The 20001-nt window shown below is 52.5% G+C and overlaps 7 protein-coding genes across 7 annotated transcripts; 4 read left to right on the forward strand and 3 right to left on the reverse strand.

The window, feature by feature from the left end:
- Nucleotides 1-18: 18 nt before the first annotated feature.
- Nucleotides 19-1681, forward strand: E0L32_006210 (uncharacterized protein; the record flags this gene model as incomplete). The annotated part of the gene is made up of 3 exons (XM_031140818.1): nucleotides 19-187; nucleotides 256-1319; nucleotides 1382-1681. The coding sequence occupies 3 exons, from the start codon at nucleotides 19-21 to the stop codon at nucleotides 1679-1681; spliced, it is 1533 nt and encodes a 510-aa protein (XP_030995191.1).
- Nucleotides 1682-1957: 276 nt separating this feature from the next.
- Nucleotides 1958-9245, reverse strand: E0L32_006211 (uncharacterized protein; the record flags this gene model as incomplete). Its single annotated transcript, XM_031140819.1, has 4 exons — nucleotides 1958-6494; nucleotides 6549-7182; nucleotides 7885-8046; nucleotides 8114-9245. 4 exons carry the CDS (start codon nucleotides 9243-9245, stop codon nucleotides 1958-1960), a joined length of 6465 nt encoding a protein of 2154 aa, XP_030995192.1.
- Nucleotides 9246-9904: 659 nt separating this feature from the next.
- E0L32_006212 (uncharacterized protein) lies at nucleotides 9905-10558 on the forward strand (the record flags this gene model as incomplete). Its single annotated transcript, XM_031140820.1, has 1 exon — nucleotides 9905-10558. One exon carries the CDS (start codon nucleotides 9905-9907, stop codon nucleotides 10556-10558), a length of 654 nt encoding a protein of 217 aa, XP_030995193.1.
- Nucleotides 10559-10582: 24 nt separating this feature from the next.
- On the reverse strand, nucleotides 10583-12634 carry E0L32_006213 (uncharacterized protein; the record flags this gene model as incomplete). Its single annotated transcript, XM_031140821.1, has 5 exons — nucleotides 10583-11456; nucleotides 11513-12086; nucleotides 12152-12184; nucleotides 12242-12393; nucleotides 12453-12634. The coding sequence occupies 5 exons, from the start codon at nucleotides 12632-12634 to the stop codon at nucleotides 10583-10585; spliced, it is 1815 nt and encodes a 604-aa protein (XP_030995194.1).
- Nucleotides 12635-13437: 803 nt separating this feature from the next.
- On the forward strand, nucleotides 13438-17884 carry E0L32_006214 (uncharacterized protein; the record flags this gene model as incomplete). Its single annotated transcript, XM_031140822.1, has 17 exons — nucleotides 13438-13726; nucleotides 13781-13883; nucleotides 13941-14062; nucleotides 14116-14184; nucleotides 14240-14540; nucleotides 14589-14787; nucleotides 14861-14904; nucleotides 14961-15376; nucleotides 15434-15675; nucleotides 15731-15759; nucleotides 15818-15856; nucleotides 15909-16028; nucleotides 16096-16328; nucleotides 16391-16835; nucleotides 16903-17026; nucleotides 17083-17484; nucleotides 17549-17884. The coding sequence occupies 17 exons, from the start codon at nucleotides 13438-13440 to the stop codon at nucleotides 17882-17884; spliced, it is 3513 nt and encodes a 1170-aa protein (XP_030995195.1).
- A 444-nt stretch (nucleotides 17885-18328) lies between these two features.
- On the forward strand, nucleotides 18329-18985 carry E0L32_006215 (uncharacterized protein; the record flags this gene model as incomplete). The annotated part of the gene is made up of 3 exons (XM_031140823.1): nucleotides 18329-18756; nucleotides 18834-18914; nucleotides 18976-18985. The coding sequence occupies 3 exons, from the start codon at nucleotides 18329-18331 to the stop codon at nucleotides 18983-18985; spliced, it is 519 nt and encodes a 172-aa protein (XP_030995196.1).
- Nucleotides 18986-19127: 142 nt separating this feature from the next.
- E0L32_006216 (uncharacterized protein) lies at nucleotides 19128-19583 on the reverse strand (the record flags this gene model as incomplete). Its single annotated transcript, XM_031140825.1, has 1 exon — nucleotides 19128-19583. The coding sequence occupies one exon, from the start codon at nucleotides 19581-19583 to the stop codon at nucleotides 19128-19130; it is 456 nt and encodes a 151-aa protein (XP_030995197.1).
- Nucleotides 19584-20001: the final 418 nt, after the last annotated feature.

Here is a 20001-nt window from a genome sequence, read left to right on the forward strand (position 1 = left end):
AGATCGCACTTCACAGATATGACGGTCAAACCAACTCAGAAGGACCGCGATGCCAATGTCGTCGGTCAAGCTCTGGCTGAAGTCCTCCCACAGACAGATAAGTGGTGGTTTCAACAACCACACCTACTGAAGCTGAATCTCTTGCTAGCGATTCCAGTGCTGTCAAGTTCTGTCTCTGGTTTTGATGGTTTGTACCAAATTCTGATGAACACTAGGCTTGGTGATTGGCTAATCTGATATAATCCTCTCGCTTAGGCTCTCTGATGAACGGACTTCAGGCCCTTCCGCAATGGACCAGCGACTTCGGCAACCCTCAGGGGAAGATGCTAGGCCTGGTCAATGGCATCATGACCGTCGGCATGCTACTTGCACTTCCCATCACTCCCATACTCACCGACAAGTATGGAAGAAAGATCCCCATCCTCTTCGGCTGTATCGGCACCATCATCGCCACCGTGATCCAGGTTGTTTCGGTCAACTACGGCATGTTCTGCTTGGCCAGAGGAATTTTAGGCTTTGCAAGCACCTTTATGATCTCCCCCAGTGCTCTACTCATTGCTGAACTCGCCTATCCGACGCATCGTGCGAAATACACTTCAGCATTCTTCACCGTATACTACGTGGGTGCCATCGTCGCTTCATGGGTTACATTCGGCACCCAGAACATGTCGGGTTCCATGGCATGGAAGGTGCCCTCGATCTTCCAGGCGATCCTCCCGCTGATTCAGGTCCTGGCCTTTTGGTGGCTTCCTCAGTCGCCCCGTTGGCTCGTGGCCCAGGACCGCATCCAAGAGGCTACTGAGATTCTGACGAGGCTGCACGATCCTACGCCAAACAGTCCCTTGGTTGCTACCGAGATGGGCGAGATCATCGAGTCCATCCAGATGGAAAAGGAGGCGGCCAATACAACTTGGGGCTCTCTGTTTGCGACGCCGGGCAATCGTCGTCGTTGTCTCGTAGCTATTGTCGTCGGGCTTTTCGCCCAATGGAATGGCGTCGGCGTGCTTTCTTACTACCTGGCCAAGGTGCTCGCATCCGTCGGGATCACGGGGACGTTTGACCAGACACTTATCAACGGCATGCTGCAAATCTTTAATTTCTTGGCCGCCTTGCTCGGAGCCTTCCTTGTGGATCGACTTGGCCGGCGAACTCTGTTTTTGTGGTCGACCACCGGCATGCTCATCTCCTACATCATCTGGACTGCCTGCTCCGCGGTCAACAACGAGACCGGTAACTCCACTGCGGGTATTGTCGTTGTCGTCTGTGTCTTTATCGTTTTCTTCCACTACGATATAGCCTGGACGCCACTTCTCTTCGGAGTAAGTCTGAGTCTACATCACCGAACGTTGGCTCTATTAGAATCTAACACGTTTCAACGCAGTACCCCACTGAGATTTTCCCTTACTCTCTGAGAGCCAAGGGTATCACACTCGAACTATTTTTCAACTCTGGGGGCTTGATGGTTGCTCAATTCGTCAACCCAATTGGCATGGAAAGTCTCAGTTGGCGATACTATATCGTGTTCAGTTGCATTCTCGCGTTTGTCCTGGTCTTGATCTACTTCTTGTTCCCTGAGACCAAAGGCCATTCCCTTGAGGAGATCGCTGTCATTTTTGATGGACCGCGGGCCGAGACATCTGCTGCGCGAGAAAAGCATGATATCGAGGTCAGCGAAGTGTAACGAAAGCGATATGACATCTCTCGACAAGATGAAAACGAAGTAAATCATGATTGCTGAAGGCGACCTTGGTCCAGCAAGCGTGCACTTGAAGACTTCTATTGTTGGTGAAGATCGTGTACTGCTCAAAGCAAATCCGCTTCTTAAAAGGTAGACTACTAGTTGGACTGTAGTGGAACATGATGGTACAAATAATGATCATGTGCGTATTGCCTAGGCACTGTTGCTCTCTCCAGCATTGCTGCCAAGACGACTGCTCTCCGTTTCTGAAAGGCATGTTCACCGTACTACTATCCTCTCTATCCTCCCCGTAGCATCAAGTATGTCCAAAGTATTGATGTCACCGGATAGATGAGTGAAAATAGCGTCATCGACATACTCGTACCATTTCTGCTGACCATCCTCGCCTGGCCTGAGTAAGGACAGTTGTGAGTCTCCGCTCACGAGGGCAACGACCAATCCCTCCGCAGCCTCGTTGCCATTGGTGATCCCGAAGTATCCTTTGGTTGTGTAGAAAATATCTGTATCATACCGGGCACTGTTCTCCATGTCGGCATACTGCTCGAGATATTTCTCGCTCTTCTCTTCCGGGTCGTTCCAGTCCCTCACGAGGGACTCCAAGTATGGCGGGATATGCTTTGACAGCTCGGGAGTAGTGCTGTCTATAGACAACTTCCAGGCGAGAAAGGCCGCGATCCGCTTATACGAGAATGTCTGTGGAGACCCCAGCGAAGCATCTGACATGTCACCCTCTTGAGAGTCACCTTCCGACGAATTTTGGTCCAGCTCCCCATCGGGGATTGGAAGTTCGCTATTTACCGAATGATCACTAACAGTAATCCAGTCATCCACTGAGGAGGTCTCTGATGCCTTGTCCTCGTCCTCACTGAAGTTTTGGGACGTTTTCGAGTCTTCGGCAGCGGGGTCCGTGAGTCCTGGCTTCGCGATGTGAGTTCTGGTCCCCTCATCCGGCTCGTCAATACCCGATTCCGAATCTGAATCCGAATCCTGACTCAAGTCCCGTTCTTCATCGCCAATACGTAAGTTGAGCAGGCCACGTAACATTGCTGCAAAAATAGTGTCCTCCAATTTGGTCGCCGGGGCTGTCGCAAGACCATCTTGACGAGGGAGCGGATCGTAGATTCCATGTCCCTGCTCTGCCAAAACGACAGCCAGAGAGTTGACAATGTCATATATATCCTTCTCTCTCGCGATCTGAGCACTGAAAATAACATCGTCGACAATGTAGGCGCCGATGTGCAGAGACACACGGGTCATCGCGGGGGCGCGTCCCACCCTCAGGTCTGTCGAGGTCAGATTTACTTTGCCGTACAGAGCATGGTAAGTCTCAAGAGCAGTCCGCCGGGATCCGTAGTCAAAGTCTGGGACCCAGGATGGTAAACCCTCCACGACTTTCTTGCTTGGACGATTCCCGAGACCCCAGCCGGGCGATCCGCGGACGTGCACATAGTATCGAGCTGCTTCCATGTACACCTCCTGAACCGTCAGCTCGTAATCCACGGCTGGGGGTTTGAGCTGCTGTGACGTCAGCAAGGCTGAGCCCAATCTCAGCGTTGCGTACACCTTGTCTCGCGGGTCCGTGGCCTGGAACGTCGTCATGGCGGCGATCGTGGTGGTGATATCGGCTCCACCAGACTCTTTGAATGCATTGTCAATGCTCACGATCGCCTTGAAGCAGAGGTTATTTGCTCGGGATGCACATTGCTCGTAAGCCAACAGCCCAGTTCTCAGCGTGTCCCAGTTGCAGCTGTACGGACCGCAGTAGACGACACCCCTGGATCCTGCAAGAATGATCTCTTGGAAGATCCAAGCCCGTTCCCAGTATGAACTGTCGTATAATGGCTTGATGGACGCCAATGCCTCCCTTGCTTCTTCCTTCCCATCAAATGCGATATTCAGCAGTTTATGCCGCTCTGCTCTGTCGAGTGGGTAGAGGCCGGCAAGCGTTTGAACGGCGCCAAATCCTTTTTCGGTATCATCATCGTCTTCTCCAAGCCACATGATGACGTTCTTCGCCTTGCGGTAGATATCTGTGAACATGGATACTTGCTCATTGACCTCCTGGGTACGGCTCTGGTCGATGCACACCGCATCAATCCAAAGCATCCTGGATTTATCCTTGTATCGCAGGCTTTCCAAGGCCGCTTTGCAGTTCGGGGTGACATGGACACGATCTTCGCCGCATTGTACAGGAATATTCCCTTGTCTCTCCTGCCACTCGTAGGACAAAGCCTCGTAGGAAGGAACCCGGGATAGGTCCACGTCGTGCAGCTCGAACGAAATCACGTCGCCGTGCTCCCCTGGGTGCAACTCCATGATGCGTATCTGCCCGCTTTCTTGCAAGCGGCTGTACTGGTACATCGATCTCTCCGAGAGCTCCTCGTACCGCGTCCTTCTCAGAGCCCTCTCGTTCTTTTCTCTCAGCCATGCGGCATTGCAGAGATCATACAGGAGCGAGCCGTGCCTGTTCTCTTTGGCATAGGAGAGGGCTGTTCTTCCATCGTCGTCTTTGGCGTCGGCGCGAGCACCCATTTCAATCAGTTGCCGAACGACCATACCATGTCCTTCCTCAGCAGCGATCATCAGGGGTGTCCGACGTGAGTTGGATAGGTGGTCAACATCGGCTCTGTATTCGTTGAGTAATTCGATGATATCCTCATCGCCATTGTAGACCGCTAAGCATAGCGGTGAGTAGTTCGTTTTTGGCACAGGGATCATGCGGGCACCCTTCTCTAGGAGAAGCCTGGCCGTGTGGAAGTCTCGCTCGTCAACCGCCTGGCTTAGGGGAGTGAAGCCTTCGTGGTTAGCTGAGTTGATGTTTGCCCCGGCATTAACGAGCAATTCCACTATGTCTGTATGGCCAACTTGTGCAGCATGCCACAAAGGGGTCTGGCCATCGTCATCTCTGTGATCCAATTTCGAGCCGAGTTCGAGAAGCAGCGCGCTGGCATCCTTGCGGCCAGCTTCTGCCGCTAATGAAAGGGGATCTCGCTGGCTGTAGTCTTGACTGTTGATGGTTGCTCCATGCTTGTGGAGGTGCCGAATAATCTCAGTCTGGCCTTTCCACGCAGCATAATGCAGGGCTGTCCGACCCGACTCATCGCGCTTGTCGACTTGAGCTCCGTGGCTGAGAAGCATGGCCACTGCGTGGACTTGACCGTGCTTCGCAGCCAAGATCAACGGAATATCCGACTTCTCGAGCAAATTCATGTTTGTCCCTAACTTGAGCAACCTCTCAAGCTCAACAGTCCTTCCTTTTCGTGCGGCCTTTGATAATTTCAGGGCTCTCTCTTTCTCTTGTGCCGTGTACCCTGTGTCATCTGCCTTGTCGCTTGAGACAGAAGGCCCATTGCCCTCTTGGATCTTGGTTTCCAAGATCCTGACGATCTCGTCGTTCCCGTCTAACTTGGCGAGGGACAAAGCTGTCTCGCCATCGGGCTGTGCATAGTTCAGGTCGACGTTGGCATTTACAAGGAGCTCGACCACGCGCGTATGACCTTCGTTGACGGCGTAGATTAGCGGTGTCATGCCGTAGGTAACGGGCGTGTTGGGATTGGCTCCATGATCGAGCAATATCTGCACAATACCGTCGTATCCCTGCAGAGAAGCTGCCGCAAGCGGTGTCTGGTTGTCTTGATCCGCTACCTCCGTGCTCGCTCCTCGTGAAAGAAGTTGTCGCACGACCTCCTCTTCCTTCATCCAGCACGCCCACCATAGCGCTGACATACCGAAAAGATCTTGCAGATTTGGATCCGCGCCTGCCTCAAGGAGCATGAGCATCGAAGTACTCTTTCCGCGCTTGGCAGCCTCGATGAGGGCGCGGTTGCCATCCGTTGCCATCGCATTGACATCGACGCCCTCTTCAATGCTACGCTTTAGGTCGGTGGCATCACCGAAGCCAGCAGAATAGATCAAGCCCGCAATGGACCGTACTTGGACGGCTTGGGACACCTTGCCGCCTATTCGTGTATTTCTCCGAATGAGCTCTGCAATATTGGTGTGATCTTTGTCCTCGGCAAGATAGAGAGCAGTCCGTCCGTCTGCATCCTTGGCAAAACCGTCGGCACCTCTCTCCAGCAGGATTTCTACAACTGCCTCATGTCCCTTGGAAACGGCGTAATGAATCGGCCGCCACCTTTCGCAGCCCGCTTGTGTCGCCTCAGTCTCTATATCGGCACGGCTGTCGAGAAGTAGTGTGACAATTTCGCTGAATCCTTCTTCCGCCGCCAGGCTCAGAGCGCTCTGGCCCCATTTGGTCTTCGCCTCGAGGCTCACTCGGGACCGTACATAGTGACGTACTAGCCTTAGATTTCCTGTCATGACAGCCAGGTGCAGCGCAGTATAATCATCTTTGTCGACCTTGTACAGGTTTGCTCCGTACTTTTCCAGGTAGCGGTTCATGCCCAAGTCGCTGTTTCGGGCCGCAAAAAGCAATGGAGTTGCCTTTGATCCGTTCCTCGCTTCAATATCGGCGTTATGCTTCATCAAAAAGTCAATCACCTCAAAAGAGTAGCCGCGAGTGGCGTTGTGCAGGAGTGAGTTGCTTCGGTTGTCGACGCAGTCTAGAGCCGCTCCTCTCTGAACAAGCAGGCTAACAACAGCCGTGTTACCGCGGTACGCTGCGAGCGAAAGAGCCGTATCGCCCGTACCATCTTTGGCTTCGAGATCGATGGTTCCCGGCTGCAGAATGGTTTCGACAAGATCGCTTTTCCCTTCCCATGCGGCTGTATGGAGTGCATTACGACCGATGTTGTTTATCGCTGAGATGTCGGCCCCAATCTCCACCAGATACCGCCTACGAGAACAGAATTAGAACATTTTTCCGGTTCAGGAGAGAGGGTTTGCTAACACAATAGAGGGTCGGTTGGCGATGATAGCTCTGTGCAGAGGTGTGTAGTCATCTTCGTCAGCAGGACTGGGGCTCGCACCCCATTCTATCAGAAGCTTCGCGTTCTCGAGAGAACCTCGGATGGCGGCATGATGCAGAGCCGAGCGGCCCGTGTTGTCTTTAGCATCGATATTAGCACCCAGCTCGCGCAGAACTCCAAGCATCGCAGTCTGGACGGTTCGCGCCACCGCCAGGAAAGGCGTCCACCCATCAACATCGGGATACTCGATCGGAAATTTGAGTTCATTGACGAGCAGTCGCACAGCGGCTTCGCGACCATCTATCGCAGCATAGTGCAGGGCACTCTGTGCTGACGTGTTCCCTGCCTCCATGTCGACCCCGGCCTTGTGAAGCGCGAGAATGAGATCGCAGTCCCCAGACTCCGCGGCGAACATGAACGCAGTCTCATCCTTGTCGCCCTTGGAGTTGACATCGGCGCCTTCTCGGATGAGCAACTGCAGGAGCTCGAGATTGACTTGTTTCGCCGCCCATCTCAGAGCCTCCCCTTTGCTCAATTCCTTGCCAGTGTGAGTGAATCCTTCATCAAGCAGTCGCTGCGCCAAGGCCGAATCCGGCGAAAGTGTGTCGTCGGAGTCTGACATCGCAGCCGTATATGCTACCAGCGAGCTCTGTCATGGGGATGCCCAGGAGACGAGGCGCTGGAGGGGGTTGCGGCAACTGCCGACAGCGACGAAGGATGTTCGTGATATAGTTGGCAAGGTATATACAAGCAAGCACCGCAAGATAAGAAGCAGGCAGCAAAATAAAAGAGAGCAGAAGTTGAAAGAGTGAGAGCTGACATCGAAATATTCACGCCAATCTTACCCCGTATGCAAGGCGGCAAGCTGAGTGGGCCTCTGGGCAAGGCTACCCCTGCAAGCCACCTCATCGTGCAGCAAAGTGCGGTATCTCCGCAAACTCGCCGCAGGGGCCGCAGCGTCAGCACCGCCACAATCTTATGGGCTACCTCTAGCTGCCCAATGTGTCGCTGATATCAAGTCCAACCGAGTTAGCTGGTGGTTCCTGTGATGGAATCTGCTTCGAGAACCCCAATTTGGCATATAAGGACTTGGGACCCTGTTGCCTCCTACATGTCCAGATCTAGTTGAACAGCTGCTTAGTGGCAAAAGCTGACACGACCTCTTCAATCCAATGAGCATGTCAGCTTTGATCAGCTTCCCAACTCTTCGAGCCTGGGCATGCTGGGTTTGGTAGGATGCCTTGTGATGGATTTTATTTGATTCCTCGAAGTTGGCTCTGCCACTTTGAAGGTGTAGCGGAGCCATCTAAAGATTACCTATGCTTTGCTCAATCTTACGCCAGACCTTCGGAGGCAGGTAGCCTCGGACACAATAGCCACCTGCAGGACCCTCTACAAACGTGAAATAGTTCCTTGCAAAGACATCCTTCTCGCTGACTCCTTCGTCCTGACAGAAGACTGGTTTGCTCTCGAGAACCCCTGAAAGCAATGTTAGCTTCGTCTGCCTCTTCATATCCTATAGGATGTGTCGGTCATCTTCACATACCAGATCTTGTCCGAGAGTTTCGGAAGAGTACGGCCGGTCCAAAGTCCACAGTATGAAAGACTCCAACCTTGGTCCAGTTGGATAGATTGATCATAAAGATGCTTGTATCTCCAAAGATCGGAACCAGCCCATTGTCAACTATAGCGCGCCTGTTCAACCTGGCGAGCGCATGAACTTGGGCCTCCTGGCTGTCATTCCCGATCGTACGTCTAACCTCCAGGGCTGCGAGACCAAGACCTTCCCTTGAGCACAACACCCGTGCGGGAACGAGCGTGGTAATTGGGAATACAGCGTTTTGGATATAGCACCCATCCCCTTCTCTTGCAGGGAACAGAGATGGGGCACGTTTGCGCAGATCAAAAGCGTTCAAGATGCTAACTGTGCGGTCCGACGTCGGTGTCAGGACACTTGCTGCCATGGAACACGCCCAAGCTGAGATGACATCACCGTCAGAGATGAAAGGCTTTGGCTCAGGCAAATTCTCAGCTGCTGCCGCCTTCAGCTTCTGAACTGCCTCCTTTGAGATGAAAACGCCAGAGCTCTCCATCTTTGGCCACCACAGCATGTCTATCAGATAGCGTAGGAGACATACATACAGCCAGAAACCGGTCAGAAGTAAGTGTTCCTGCCAGTGCTTCTCCTGGAACCTCTGGTCACGTCCAGCAGTAGCCATCGGGTCATCGCGGAAAGACAACATGGGCTGAACCTCGGTTTCGCGTCCTGCAAGAACGAGACTCCAGGCCTTGGCGAGCTCCGTTAGACCTTTCGCGTCGGCAGCAACGTGTGGCCAGCACAATGATACGAGGGTAGCATCTGTGAAGCTTGTTATGTGCAGGGTGAGGAGCGGGCTGTCAGAGTTGAGGTAATCCTCAGTGCCTCGCGGCGTGGTCGAGGGGAGACCAAGGTCCCATATGTTGGCTCCCGGGATCATCATGGACGAAAGATCATGCTGGCCGAGGTTAGGATAGGACGCTGCAACTGCATGCTCGTCGATGGCGATATTGAACGATGTATGTGAGTAATTCACTGGCGGTCGCTCTTCGGAGAAGGCCTTCGGGATATGAACCTCAAGCTTTCCTTGGTCCTGGGCCAGTGTTAACCACGAGTTGCTCCAGTGATCCGGGTGATTCATTTTACGTTTTGTCGGAACCGCCCGCCTAGCTTTCGCCAGCCATCTTTCTCCAACAAGCACGCCAAGGCAGCATGTAATCTGTCCGGATCCAATACATCGTTGAAGCGCAGGGTCCAGATTCCAACCGCGTTCCGATAAAACGGCGTGTCGTCAAAGAAGAACAGAGGTATGACCTCATCCGTCGGATTGTTTGGGCGACGCGATCTCCGATGGCGACGGCCGTACACTATGCGTTGGAGCGCGTCCATGATTTTTGCAATTGTGCATGGCAGAGTGAGCCGTCCGATGGTAGATGTTGCTCTTCATTTGCGTCAAGTAGAGCGCCGAAGGAACGCGCTGCTTCGTGTCACCTTGCGTATAAAGTCAATCAACTACGCTAAGGCAGGTAGGTAGTAAATGAGGTCGCTAAGCCCCTGAGAGTGTGCTTACGCGAAATCGCGAGAAATCCTTCTACGCTGACAAATTTCGGAATGTCAGCTGGAACACTTTGTGTAATTATCCTCACGGATGCGGGGCATCAAGAACCAGCAGATGGCGTAAAAACGTCCTGTTCCCGCGAAGGTCAGCTGTGCACCCTTGACCATCCTCCATCAACTACTCCGTACATGGGACGAATCCTTTCCCACCATTGACCCTTAGCACATCCCCAGCAGCGCGACATGGATGATTTGCCGCTACAAGACACTAGCTTCTCGCCGCTCGCACACACAATCAACGGTATGAAGCGGACCAGTCATCATGAGTGGGGTTTCGTAATCTACCGATGCGCCTACGGCGACGATGCCGCTTGGCAGCGCTATTTAGACCTGCTCAAAGCGAGTGTGGCGGAGACCCTCGACATACTCGGTCGCGACGTTCTACTGGGCCCCATTCTCGTCTGGACCGTCGTCGAAGATCAAGGCCTCGACCAGGCGACGCCGGAAGATGTTCGTTCTCGCTTCCGCGTGTGGGCGAGCGAAAAGCTAGCGGTGTTAGAAAAAGACATTCAATTAGACCTCTCCCAGCTTCCGCCCGGAGCCAAGGTGCTGAGTCTGCCTCGGCATCTCCCAAGGTTTCAGTTCTGCGTCGGTGTCGATGCGGCCTGCTTGGAGCCTCTTGTCTCGAACACCAGCTCGTCAGGTGCCTTGAACATGCTTCTCGTCAATGGGCAAGATGAGAACTCGGACCCAGGTACAAGAGGCCCAGCGTCAACTACCGACTCAAACTACATGAAGCTGCCCGCCCGCTCTTTCTGCACAGCGTACGAAGAAGCCGCTCGAGACATGTCTTGGATTATGCTCTGCGATAACTTGCCGTTCATGTACAACAACTAGGCAATACCCCTCACAATACTTCAATCAGATACCAACGCAAACTGCATAGTTCAGCCAGAGATTTAGACAATCTGTCCCAACGGCAGGGTTCCACGCATAGAAATCATCCAAAGAAATGCCGTATTGATTGGCAATCGCCCAGCACCCGTCACCACTCACAACCACGTGCCACTGCTTACACGATTCGATGACGCCAGATTGTGTCGGGGCTGGCGGTCCACCACCCGAGGTAGAAGTGGTAGACGAGGCCGAGGTCTGCGTTGGCGCCGACGTCGACGACGGGCCGTCGGTTGTTGTCGTTTGCTGACTGCCGTCGTCGACGCAGTAGCTGAGGCCCTTGACCAGCTTGCAGCCCGAGCCTTCGGTCAGACTTGGATTCCATTGGAGGAAGAGCGTCATGTTGGCGGCGTATGCTCCCGTCACGTACAGGCAAGAGTTGAGCGACATGAGATTGTCGCCTCGTGATCCGTTGAAGTTGAACCAGACCGGGTCCAGGGTGTCGATATCCGAAAACATTGCATACTTGACACAGTCGGCCTTGGTGCCAGGGGCGAGGGGATCTTGAGTCTGCTCGGGTACAATCACCGGGGGTCTGGTTGTCGTTCCGGTCGGAGGCCGCGTGAAGGTTGTTTCTGCGGGGACATCGACGGGGTCGACTCCCTGCATACAATAGGCGGTATCGAGCCACAGGTTGGTGCAGTCCGCGTCAATGCTGGGGTTTAGGACGCGAAACTCCGCGAAGGTGATAGACGAGCCAAGAGGTAGGATAGTGAAGCAGGTGTCATTGGCCTTGACTGTATACCATTGCGCGCAGTTCTTGTTGGAGTCTGATTTGGCATTTGAGGGTACTGGCACGGCTGTGGGCTTGGGTGGCTGGGCTACAACATCGCCAGGCGAGCTATGGCGAACTGATTAGCCCCATGCGTGATCTCAACTCAGAGATAGAGTATTTACCTGACACAAACCGTCCAGAAAGCCCATCTATCGGCATTGCCACAGCCGGCATCAAAGATTGGGTTCCACGAGACAAGCAGATCCACCGAGACGTTGAACTTGGTGGCTACCGTATCACAAGTGTCTGCGACGTTCCACCTGTACGTTGTGCACTGGCTGGGGATGCACATGGTAGACGGCAGAACGCTGCATGAGAAGTCAATGTTGTTGAGGGCGATCAGCGAGTATGTTGACACGCTATGCGCTGCAGCAATACTCTCGCAGGTGTCATTCGCCCCAACAGAGTAGACATTACCACATGTCGCTACCGGTGGCTCGCTTGTCGAAGTCGGAGTCAACTCGAGCGGTGTTGGCGTTGTATAGCCATAGCCGCTTTTGCCACAACTCTGAGTGATCGACGCAAAGTCCTCTGCGTAGTCTTCGCTGTAGCCGAGTGGAGAGCTCAGCTGGAGCCGTTGCGGCCCTAGCATACAGTCCGAGCACTCGTCTACAGGCACGGAGCGGTTGCGCAGGTCGCCAGTGATCAAGTCACAAAACTCGCCGTTCGAGTTCTCCCGGTAACAGGCAACGTTGTCTAGAGACCGGGCAGATGTCAGATTGCCACTCGAGATGAAACAGCGCGATCTTTGCTATACTTACAGACATACAAGAACTTCTCAACCATATAGGTTGCTGTAGGAGGGCATCAGCTCATGATCTGGCGTACGTCAGCTTGCGAAAGAGCCGTACCTGGATACAAAAGTCCCCCGACCTCTAGGACGTCCTTAGTCGCGTCACAAGATGATCGCAGCTGACTTCCGAGGGCTGTCAAATCGGTCTTGCACTGATCTTTGCAGAGTAATTGGAGTTGATCTCCCAGTAAGGGATCGAAACTCAGGTCGCTACGGACAGGATTTGGTCAACCAAGGAAAATATAGTTAGTTGACAGGTATATACTCACGGGCCGGCGAACTCTCCCAGAACCGCATCGCAGGAGGTTATGTTGGAGTTGAGAACATTCAAGCAGGCACTTGAAAGGTGCAGTTCGCTATAATCAAAGGCATAGCCGTTTAGCTGCTGAGCGGAAGCATGGAAAATGACTGTCAGAACGATTAGAATAGGCAATGCCATGATGAGGGCCATCTTGAGTGTGCGTAGGGGGAGGCAGAAACAGTTCGAAGGGATAGCAATAACCACAGGCTTGAAAGACAGCCACGATATAGCTTTTGAACTGTGAGATAACACTGAACGATCGTGTCTCGAAGTGGACTAGTCGAAAGTTGAAAGGATGAATTCATCACATGTCGAATGTCTCCTATTTCCAGTCTCCCGCGCGAGCCTGCGTTGAACCATAATCTCCCAAGGTAAGACAATCTCGCAAATTAAGCTGACCGGTGATCTTTGATTACAGAGTCTAGGTTGCTATCACACGAAGACATTGTCTCTGAGGATGAAGGCGTTCGTGTGATAGCAATATTGGAGGGTTGCAAATGCAAGGGGTGCGGCGGGTGCCATTGGTTCCCGATGTATGCTTAGTACTCACTTCCTCGCCAATGCGTCGGCCCGCTATCTCAATGCTACGCTATGCACGTCAGAAGACCTTCAGCTCGATTGGGTCTTACTAAGTTATTGACAGATTGAGCCACCCCATACCCCGAATAGGCTATCCGTGGCGCTCTCAATAACCGCGTGGTTACATAGCACAGGAATGGTGGAAATTGCCATCGTGATCAATATTGAGAGACGGGTTGAGAGCCTTGTAAGCTGTATGGCTTTACCTGATGTGGAAATTTGGGCAGTCTGAGTTGAAAAGGAGAGAACGGCACGGTTCCATAGGAGACAGAAATGGTTTAAAGAGAATCAGGGTACTTTCACTGACGATATCGTCGTCGGTGTCCACTACTCTGCCTTTTTTTCACCTTTGAGACTTATTCCTTGTCCTTGACATGGCACTCAGCGGTAAAGTCTTTGCCGGGTGGCTTGCAGCTGTCCTAGGCACTGTCTATGTTGCGGTGCTTCTTTTGTCGCATGACCATTATTCTGACGCTTCGTCTGGGGCGTCAAGGATCTTGAAAGCGCGAACCTCGTTACCGATCGACGACGGCCTCTCATTGTCACCTAATGATAGCCCTGTGAGCGGCAATCTCTCACGTCGACAAGATGACTTCTCGTGTGGGCCTGGTCGCCCTTGTAGTAATAGTGCTTGTTGTGGCAAGGACGGCTTCTGCGGTTATGGTATAGAAATCCATCCTGATGCTCACCGTTCAACCTTAATTAACAGTCTCATAGGGCCCACATACTGCGGAGATGGATGTACATCCAACTGCAATGCTCATGCTGAATGCGGGAAGGACTCAAACCCTCCTGGGAAGACGTGCCCTTTGAACGTTTGGTAAATTTGCCACTTGCAAGATGGCCATCTGAGAACTGGGTACTGACTTTTATATAGTTGCAGCGAGTTCGGCTTCTGTGGCACGACAGAGGAGTTCTGTGGTGCCAAATGCCAGAGTAACTGTGCTCTAGAGCCCTCGCCGCCTTCTGGCTCCGCACAAGGCCAGGTTCTGTCTCGAGGTACGTCTGCTTCAGCACATCCTTGGAGAGGAGACTTGTTGACTGTTCCACAGTAGTTGGGTATTACGAGTCCTGGAACTATCGCTCATCCTGCCGCAAGACCAAGCCATCTGATCTTCCACGTAAGTGGCAACATAAGCACTTCTCGCCAAATCGCATTACTAAGGTCTGTCTCAGTTGATGCTCTCACGCACGTCAACTATGCTTTTGCTTTCTTAGACGCTGCAACATACCACATTACACCCATGGATAGTGGGACTACAGCCGACCTATTCACCGAGACGACAAATCTCAAGCAACTCAAGCCCGGACTGGAGGTTTGGCTCAGCCTCGGCGGGTGGACTTTCTCGGACAATGGAACATCTACACAGCCCCTCCTTTCTGATATTGCGAGGGATTCTTCGAAGCGCACGGCCTGGGCCAATCACGTGGTCTCTTTCCTGAACACATACGGATTTGATGGCATTGATATTGACTGGTAGGTACGTGTCCGATTTTCTCACGATGATCTTTCTGACTATCTCAGGGAGTACCCTGGTGCCCCAGACCGTGGCGGAAAGCCGGAAGACGTCCAGAACTTTGTGGAGTTGATGGCCTCTCTTCGCAATGCGTTCAACAGTGCAGGCCGTAAGCTTGGCATCAGCTTCACCATCCCTGCATCGTATTGGTATCTACGATGGTTCGATGTTCCTGGTCTTTTGCGATACGCAGACTTTACGAACATGGTAAGTCCAAGAAGATGAACTGAGAGGAAAGATGGTTCTCGGCAAGCAAGATAAAACGTTAATGAGACGTTAGATGAGCTATGACATCCACGGCACATGGGACAAGCAGAACGCAATGTGAGTCTGGAAACGCCTCCTATACTCCTCAAGCAGATATTAACTCTGTGATCTAGTGGCAATGTCCTTCACCCTCACACGAACTTGACGGAGATCAAGAAGGCCGCAGAGCTTCTCTGGCGTAACAACGTACCTCCAAACAAGGTGTCCTTGGGCTTTGGTTTCTACGGCCGCTCTTATACTCTCTCCGACCCAAGCTGTTCCACCCCCGGAACTTGTCGCTTCAGCGACGGTGGTGCTCCAGGCCCATGCACCGCTACAAGCGGCTACCTCTCCTACTACGAGATCCAGGACGTCCTTGCCAAAAACCCTGGTATCACCGTTAACTGGGATAAAGAGGCCTCTGTCAAGTATTTCAAATGGAATAATGACCAATGGATAGCCTACGATGACAAGGATACCTTCAAGCAAAAGGTCGACTGGGCTAACTCTGTTGGTTTCTCCGGCTCGCTGATCTGGGCATCCGATCTTGGTATGTCTTTGATCATTATTCTATTATGCCCGAGCTTTGTTTACTAAATAAGTGTAGATGATAACCAATTGAGCGCCCATGCCGCTCTGCTTGGGAGATCTGTCAAAACAAACAGCGATGTCAGGTCGACTACTCTCGCCGAACTCAACACCGTCAACCTTCTTAACGCCAATCTGGATCAACAATGTCATATAATCAGGTATTGCACATCAGTAGAAGGACCCTATGCAAGTGTAAACTTCTGCAATACTGGTGAGAGCTACTTTGGCTTTGATAGAGCGGGTTGTGGAAAGTTTAAGGTAAGCAAGAAGTCTCGAGTTTGGTTAAGAAAATGCTAATCCGAGCTGCTCGAAGGGGCATCCTATCTGTTGCAAGACAACCATGTAAGCCCGGACAAACAAGTTGGACCGTGATACAAGTAGTCTTTCGCTAACTCTACAGCCAGGGCACCACGGGAATGTACTTGGCGCGGAAACCCGAGTGAGTGCAATGGTCGATGTCATGATGGAGAAGCCACTCTCTGGCAGTCAAGCTGGGGAGGTTGGCCAAGCGAGTCGGGAGACAAGCGATGTGGACGCGGCAGCAAGGCCTTCTGTTGCACTATGCCGGACACTGTACCGGCCCTTCTAAAGCAATGCAGGTGGACCGGATGGTAAGTTCAAATTTGACCCTCTGTTGTCTCTCAGTACAGGGGAGCTGACAAGTTACCATTGACACAGTGGCAAAGGTTGCAACAGTGATGAACAGGACATGGGCAAAGTCGCAACCGACAAGGACGATTGGTGCGGTGTCGCCCGGGGAGGCAAGCACTTCTGCTGCCGCGCCTCAAACCCGGCATTCAAGCAGTGCACCTGGCGCGGGCACGGCGACTGTGTTGACAACACATGCAAGGGCAATGAGGTCACAGTCAGGACCGCAGTCGACGGAGATGATGCATGGCATGCCTGCAATTGTGAGTCCCCTTGAAGACCCAGGGAAGAGCTGGTGCGAAGTGCATTGCTGATATCACTTCAGGGGGCCGTCAAAAGAGCTTCTGCTGCGAGCCAAATAACCAGATGACACCCATCATGTGTGACAAAAACACCATCTGTACCGCAAGCCTCTGGGCATACCAAAGCCTGTGTCAGCCCGATCCCTGGGCGAACGACTCTCCTAATAGCAAGCGAGAGCTCGATGCCGGCACTTATGCCTCGATTTCCAAGGCAGACAAGATCAGGGATGGTCCTGAGAGCTCTGGTTTGGTGCCGGTGTCGAGGCAGTTGCACCAGCCACACCCTTTCTGGGAAGTCATCTCCAAGAGGTCGCCCAGCGGCAGGCCTATCAACTCATATATTCATGTCTTCCTTGGAGCACACTTGGTCGAGATGGTCGTTAGGCTTCTAGCTCAGACCTATCCTGGCCCGGCCACCCTCACGGCGACGCAAAACGGAGCCCAAAATGCGAGCCCATTGGCATTCAGGTTAGTCAAAGAAGCTCATTTTCTATGTTTATAGGATAAACCTTCTTAACGTCCTTGATTCATACAGACCAGCCGGGGGTCAATGTAGCACGACCGGTGTTGAGTCATTCCCGAGGGCACTGTTGGCTGTGAATGGCCCGGGGTCGATAAATACGCAAGGCCGAGGCTACGATACAGATCACCCTATTGAAGTAAGTCCAAAAGCCTGACAAGCACTGCTCGACCATAGCTAAATTGAACATCACAGCTCCAATATGTTGGACAGTTGCTCACTGCACTGGTTGACGGCCTGCTCCCATCCGGGACGAACATTAATCAGATCCTGCCCAATGTGCAGACCATTCCCTGGACCACGATACGCCCATACTGGGATGAAGATATGCCCTACAATCAAGCTATCGGGGCTCTCCCGGATCCAACTCCATTCACTGACGTGAATTGGGGCAACATTAACAATCGTCTGTTCGAGATCCTTGGTTCCAAGACCAACCGCGCGCCGTTCAGGACACTGGACCGCCCCATGAACAACATGAAGGGCAAGATCTTTGCGCGCCAGAACCCGTACGATTTGACTGAACTCAGAAACCATATTACTAATGCAATAACTACTGGCCAAGGCGAAGAGACTTTTCTCCAGCCGATGAGAATGGTATGCACACCTTTCACCCAGGCAACCTGACATGATCCTAATATGACTGTCTCAAAACCACTAGGTGGTAGCCATCTTCCGCTACCTCTTCGATCCCAATGTGAGCAACTCGATACAAACGCAGAGGAACCAGCTATTGGCACAAGCCACGGCCATCACCAACAACATACCGGCTCTTCAGCCCTTCCTGGCCATCTGGACCGAGTTCGACCGCGACTTCTTCGAGGCCACAGCCAACTTTGCAAGAACATGGGTCGCGGACCAGATCATTACCGTCATCGCCGCTTACCAGGCCGCGATCCGGGCCAACCCCAACAATCCGCCAGCCAACGCGGCGCAAGTGCTTAACGAGCTCAATGCTCTGTTCGACTCGCTCCAGTATATTCGCGCTCCGCCATGAGCTGATATGGTACGCTCATTAGGCATCTCAGACGCTGGATATTCCGTGGATGTCTTGTAGATATTTGTTTCTTAACAGATTTGAATGCGTGTCCAAAATGCAAGGGTTCAGATGTCTGTTCAGCTGAAACTGACGTATTCCGCCGGGACCCCCGGCGTCCTCGGCAAATACTGATACGGATCCGAGTATTGACGTAGCGCTACAATTTGGATAAAGCAAACGCCGTATTAGCCGACTTCTAGGAAGAGGCTTCCTGTTAGTTAATGTCACGGTGTTCGGCAAGTTTGATCATATTATGTCATGCCACTGGTGCATCTGATTGTTATTCCCGATGTCTCCGAAGGTTTCTGTCCAACATATCCAAACACCTTGGCATGACTAGCAATGGAGGTGTCGAAACCGTGTGTGTAAGAAATGTGGTCACGAACGCATCTCATAACAGTCATGGGCGCCTCAATGGGCTTGGCGACAGACGTCGCGGCAGCCATGCCGATCCGGCTTGGAAGCCTCGCACCGCGAGTGTCAACTTGCAGTGGCGCCATGTCGAACAGCTCGTTCCAGATTTCCAACATGGCCTACATGAGCTACCAGATCGAGCCGAATACCTTTGAGGAATGGCCCAACGGCACGCACATGAGCTTCGAAGTCGCGAACCAGGCCAACGGCGCGCAGGTCTTCTGCACATTCAGCGAGCTCGATGGCGAGGTTCAAGACCCATCGCATCCGCTCTGGCACGCGTGCGACGATGTCGGTGCCGTGCCGACAGCCGAACAAGACTCGACGACGGAGACCTATGCGTGGTTCGATAAGAACACCACGGTGCTCTCACTGAATCAGACATGGTCTTGCGGCCGGCATGGTGATGTGCCAAGGTACGTGAGGAGTGACCCTCGAGGATTTCCATCATATCCCTTCTCCTCAACTCAAACTGAGCATTGCCTGTGTCTAGTACCAAATTCACAGTTCTTGCCAGCGGAGAAGTCCATGCGGAGTGCGAAGATCACAGTGGTGAGACGGCCCGGACCAAGATGTTAGTCTGCTCTGCTGCGGACTTTGCCTTGCCAACAAAGATAGCTTAACTTCAACCATAGTCAACTCTGATTAGAGAGCAAGGAGATGAGGGCAGTATCTGTAATTGTATTGATCATGGCGAAGTGCTGCACGTCTCTGAAGTCGCCTATAAATACCAGTCCTGGATACATATCATCCGCCTTTTAAGTCCCTATTCGCTTCAACACCACTTTCATGCCTCAGGTTTGGGTGCATGCTCCATCGCGTACGCTATGAGCCTGGGCATGAAATCGTTCAGAACAACCAAGTCAACCCATTCGACGATCTCTTCGATCTCGGTGCCGTCCGCGCTCAGGAAGAAAGTAAAGATGTATTGGTTCTTGTACGCGCCGAGCGGAGTGTCGGCCGTCGAGGTCATGTGCAGTACACCCGTACGGGCCTCATCGTCGATGATGGGCTTCAAGCCGTCCGTGACCTTGAGGTGGAAGTTCTTCAGGAGCATGAATGTGGATGTCATGAATGTATTGTACTCGTCGTTGCTACGCATCGGCATATGCGGCGACTCAGGGATGGTGCGGTGCTTGCAGTTTGCGCCGCGGTAAGCGATGGCGCCCTCTGGGGTGTTGGTGTTGAAGCCATCGATGTAGCCCGTTAGGGTCTTGAGCATTTGTTCGCGAAGAGAAGACATCGAAGGCAAAAGGTGGTGGTCGAATGGTATGTGTGCGCCACTGCATTATTCACTTGTTGGCTGAAGTCTTCAGTCCTTTTATCTCACGCCGGAGCCATATCTATTAATTCTCCATCACCGCTAGATGTGACCCAAAGCCTGAACAGGGAACAAATCTTGCATTCTGAAGCGATGAACCGGCTGTATGATTGGATCTTTAATCGAGCTGGTGTGGTATCTTATGCAAACGCATCCTTCCATGCTTCTAAACTCCACCAGATTGTAATCTAAAGAGAGTTAGCTCCCATCACACACGCAACCTTGCCTTGAGAGTATGCGGATATCTTTGCTTCCTGATTTCTGCTCCTGAGCCTCCATTTCCCGTCTTTTATTTCTTTTCTTTATGCTCTTCACAGGTTTCTAGTAACGGAAACATTGA

This window comes from Thyridium curvatum, assembly GCF_004353045.1.
Source record: "Thyridium curvatum strain D216 chromosome Unknown NODE_34_length_383523_cov_77.689754, whole genome shotgun sequence".
NCBI classification, from domain to species: Eukaryota; Fungi; Ascomycota; class Sordariomycetes; order Thyridiales; family Thyridiaceae; genus Thyridium; species Thyridium curvatum.